This window comes from Euprymna scolopes, chromosome 21 (genome assembly GCF_053919585.1).
Source record: "Euprymna scolopes isolate OS-2025 chromosome 21, ASM5391958v1, whole genome shotgun sequence".
NCBI classification, from domain to species: Eukaryota; Metazoa; Mollusca; class Cephalopoda; order Sepiida; family Sepiolidae; genus Euprymna; species Euprymna scolopes.
The window spans coordinates 29259854-29264853 of NC_136502.1; the positions used below are offsets into that span (position 1 = coordinate 29259854).

A 5000-nucleotide genomic window follows, 5' to 3' on the forward strand; every position below is an offset into this window, starting at 1 on the left:
GCAAAGGCTTGTAAGGCATTTGGACTTACAATTAATATGAAAAAAAAAATACTGAAGTTGTGTATCAACCATCAACCTCTTTCTATACCAAAGCAGGTCAAAGGCATCAAGCAAACTCGTCGTGTTCACCAATTCCCATAACAGTGGATGGCCAAAACCTTAACATATTTAAGGATTGCTGTAAACTAATATACACTGCTGGATGATGAAATTGTAAATCAGATAGCTAGGCACCTGATGCCTTTGGCAAGCTCCCCCATCGCCCGTGAAAGGATACAAGTATCAGATTAGACATCAAGGTTCAGGTTTATAAAGCTCTTGTTCTCTCAATGCTTTTTTTAGATCTGAAATGTTGACCTTCTACCAGTCACAGATAAATCAAATTGCCGTATTCCATAAACGATAGCTTCGTTCTATATGTGGCTAAAAGTCCCAAATTATGAACTTCTTGAAAAATGTAAAATTGGGGGTATCAAAACGTTCCTTATTCAGTCACAGCCTAGGTGTTCTGGCTATGTGGTTAGAATGAGTGACGAACGTATACCAAAAAAATTCTGGTGTACAGTGAGCTTAAAAAGCAGTAAACAAAGGACTGGCTAACCCTGGCTCTGATACAAGTACAATCTTTCAGTCCACAATATTCCATTTAAATCTGTTGAGAACTTGGCACTTGAAAGGAACAAATGAAGACGCATATGCCAGGAGAAAATCCAAACTTTTGAAGCAAATCGTATCAACGAACTGAAAGAAGAATGATTAAAGACCAAGATTATAAAATGGAAAGGGAACAAAACTCTACAGTATTTGAACGGAATCAAATTTGTTGTTCTGTTTTTTTTTTTGTTTTTTTTTTTCTGATTTAGTTTCAATAGTTTCGTTTCGACACGCGTTCGCCCAACACGCCGTCTTCCCACTCGTCGGTGGTTCCTTTCCCTTCCTTTTTCATACCCGTTCAACAAACTTCCTCGCCTCTAATTTGCATATCTCACACGTAAATTTGCATGACCATCATACATATAAATGTGACGGCGGCATTTTAACTTTTTTTCTTAGAAAAAAAAAACACGAAACTCATGCTATTCAGGTAAGTTACGGTTTTCTCCAAATAAACAAACAAAAAACTGGAAGTGTCAAACCGTCCTCTTGTCGATACAACGCACGAAAATCTTTTTTCCTTTCTTTCCTCAACTTACAATAAATCCTCGTGTAGTCGGCATTATCTTCCATCGTTCGTTCTCGTTTTAAGCTGTCCAACAAAAAAAAAAAACTCAACTCTACTTAACCCATGATTTAGAATTCGTCCCATTTAACAGTTACAAATTGTGTACATATGCAAATTAATGGGATGCGTTCACCAATGAGCGACCTACAAAATTATGCTTGTCTTTTCTTTTCTACATTTTCTGCTGGCATTTTACAGGCTAAGCAAACACGGGGTCGTTTGCGAGAGTGGTGATTTCTCTCAAGTATATATATATATCCAATACAGACAAAGTTAAATCAACCGGGAACTACATCACTCTATATAAAAACAAGATATCAACGGATATATATACTTATGAGAACCAAGTTCCCCATGCAAGCAAACACACGAACACAAACTGATGAGGTAATCACGATTATTCCCCTTTAACTGTGGAAATATCTTTCCTTGCTACAAGGGCGCGATACAACCTACTGACACATATGATTTGTGTCATCCGTTCTCTTTCTCTCTGGGCTTCACAGTTTGCAGACGTGACGATTATACCCTCCTGTTTTGGCAGCAGATAAATTGCCATTCGAACTCTCATCAAAGACTCTTGAGACAAACACACAAGTAACATTTACTTATCATCTTCGTTATGAACTGTGCAACTTAATACTTGTATCTATGCTGTAAATAAATTTACTATAAATTATAATATCGACATATTTCGTGCATAAGAGAAGTGTATTCCTCTACTTAACAATAGAGGATGATTTCATCAATTCCAAGAAAAAGTGACGCGATAGTCAAAACAATGATAAGAATATTCTGTTGTCCTTGCTCTAGTCATCACTCATGCCTGACTTCTGGTCTTGTTTGCAGATGACTAGCTGGACTTAAATGTTATCTTCAACATAAACATCCAAACTGATCATTGAACTGTTAGACACTCATACATCGAGAATCCATCATATATATTAATAGTGCTCTAATCTACAAGTTATAATTAACTAGCACTACCCGACATTGCCCAAGGCAAAAATATTCTATCTCTTTACTTCTCTTTATCTGTCTCTCTATCTTTTTCTTTTCTCCTCGCCCATTTTCCCCACTTTCTCTGCCTAGCCTATTTCTCTCTCTGGACACCTGCACACACAACTCTACTTTGCTTAAGGGTCCTTTAGTTAGTATATGATGTGGCTGGAAAACCGAAATCCCTCCCCTCCCTACACAGTTTAGGATACAAGAATGAATAATCTTCTCTAAATTTTAGACATTATTTATTTCAAGCAATGCTCATAAAGGAAATACCAACTTTGTGAGACTTTGTTTTGAGTCTTTTTTTTAGTTTTTTTTACATTTAGCTGGACATGTATGAACACACAATTGCCCTTAATATAATAGATGGTTCCCATATTGTATTAAATTTTACTATTTTTTTTTTTTTTTATCTTCCAGGTTGGAGCCTTGCCATAAATTTTCCAACTCCTGTGACTCAATTCCGTGTTTTGCTTGTTGGTTGGAATGATATAATGATAGCTATTAATTCCTCAGGCAAACAACAAAATATTTCAACCACCTTCTCTACGTTATCAACATACTTTAACTTTCCTAATAAAATGCACCTTGAAACATCGCCAAAAATTCCTTGTAATGGTATTCAAGTACGTATCAAAATGTTTTCGAATTAATCTTGCTGGATCAGCCATTCATGTTGGTTGGGCTTCAATATCTGTAAATGGCTCTCGTTAATGTTTTCCACTGAGTTGATTGGTTTGTCATTAAGTTTGTTTGATTGCGTGTGGCTGAATATACAATTGGCATAAACCTGGATCAAAATATTGTCTAACTACAATCTGATTAAGTGGGTGATCAGTTTATCATATGAAATTTAATGTAAAATAAGCGATTCAACTCTCCGGAAATAGCTTGTGCAAGTCAAGCCCCCCGCCCCCATACAGAAAAAAAATCATGACTAAGAACTGTGTTTATGAAATCGTATGTAAATGTGGAAAACTATAAAATATAAAGTTGAGACATGTAGTCGACTAAAATTATTGTTAGAAGAACATCGAAAAGCCGTAATACATGGATGGATTAAAATAAATAAAGATGATTACACACGAATGGATAGTCTGACTATCCATTCGTGTGTAATCACCTTTTTCTTTACCATATTCCCTCTGCTTCACTTTTTTTGTTTTCAAGTAAGATCTTTGACTTACTTGTTGTTTCATCAAATACTTCTGCATGCAAAATCCGATCCCGCATTTTGCTAATTCCTACCCTCTGATGAGAAGGAAAGTATTTCTTCGAAACTCCGCGGATTAAGGACTGTCCATTTATCTAGTGTTTCCTTTTCAGATTAAATATGTTTTTAACTCATTTCAAAGTGTTTTTTAACATATTTTATTAACTGTTTGCTCATATTATAAGCTCTAATTCCTATTTGGTTTTATCGAGCTTTTATATCTGGCTGAGATAATTTTATAAATATTAATTCTTTAATATTTATAATTTACTTTAATTTTACCATCTTGGATCATTTTGGTAAATTCAATTGTAATTTTCATTTTATATAAATATATATATATATATATATATATATATATATATATATATATATATATATATATATATATATATAAATATATATAACTACTTCATTTACTCACATAAAATTAATATACGAAAGTATAGATTTATGCGTAAACTTTAAGTATTTACTTCAAAAGTGCTCAATACATAGGTAGAGCTAGTTAGTATTTTATAAAAGTATATATGGCGATTAAGCTACACTGAATATTCAGCGTTTCATCCACTCTAGGATTCGTCAGGCTTATGCGCGAATTCTGTGGTTGTTTCTCGTTTTTATATGGTCCTCTTCTGTTGAGGATTTTAGTTAGCCAATCACCTTTCTAGTATCCAAAGCGCCCCTTCCTATCAGCCAATGGGCATGCATTTTATAAAAAAAAAAAGGATCTGTTTTAGAACTAGGTTAGTGGTTTAAGGCAGACGTTTTCCTCCTTTTTTTTTATATATATATAATATAATTCAAAATAAATGTCTAACAATAACAATAACAATATATATATAGTTCAAAATAAATGTCTAACAAAAAGCGACAATATTTGCGAAAGAAAACCCGAATAATAAGAAATTTTTACGTAGGCATGACTTCCTTAGATTTCAAAACCCGATACTATGACCACAAAAGTACATTCAAGAATAAAAAATACCGTATAAAAACAACACTAGCGAATAAATACTGGGAACTCAAAGAAAGCGGACATTCGCCAGTAGTCGAATGGAAAATAATAAGACAAGCTACCATGTGTAGACATTTAGACGACCCATGTAAATTATGCCTTCATGAAAAATTTGCTATCCTGTACTTTAAAGAACCCCAAAATCTATTAAACTGTAGAAGAGAAATAGCAAACAACTGTGTTCACAAAATAAAACTTACTCTAGGATAGCGACACAAAATAGCTTTAAAACTAACAAAAACAATAGAAAATAAACAAATAAATAAATTAAATAAACATGAATATACATAAACGATCACACACATATCTATGTATATATATACATATATATATATATATATATATATATATATATATATATATGTGCATGTATGTATGTACACATATGTATATTTATATATAAAAAAAAAGGAGGAAAACGTCTGCCTTAAACCACTAACCTAGTTCTAAAGCAGATCCTTTGTTCGATAAAATGCATGCCCATAGGCTGATAGGAAGGGGCGGAAGAAAGCTGATTGGCTAACTAAAATCCTCAACAGAAG

At 33.5% G+C, this 5000-nt stretch overlaps 1 protein-coding gene across 1 annotated transcript in view; it reads left to right on the forward strand.

Moving 5' to 3' along the window:
* Positions 1-5000, forward strand: part of LOC145242757 (uncharacterized) — a 46767-nt gene that overhangs the window by 22872 nt on the left and 18895 nt on the right. Inside the window, exon 6 of the mRNA XM_080105897.1 lies at positions 2648-2853. Coding sequence (XP_079962023.1) covers positions 2648-2853 — 206 coding nt within the window. The remainder of the gene's footprint in view (positions 1-2647; positions 2854-5000) is intronic.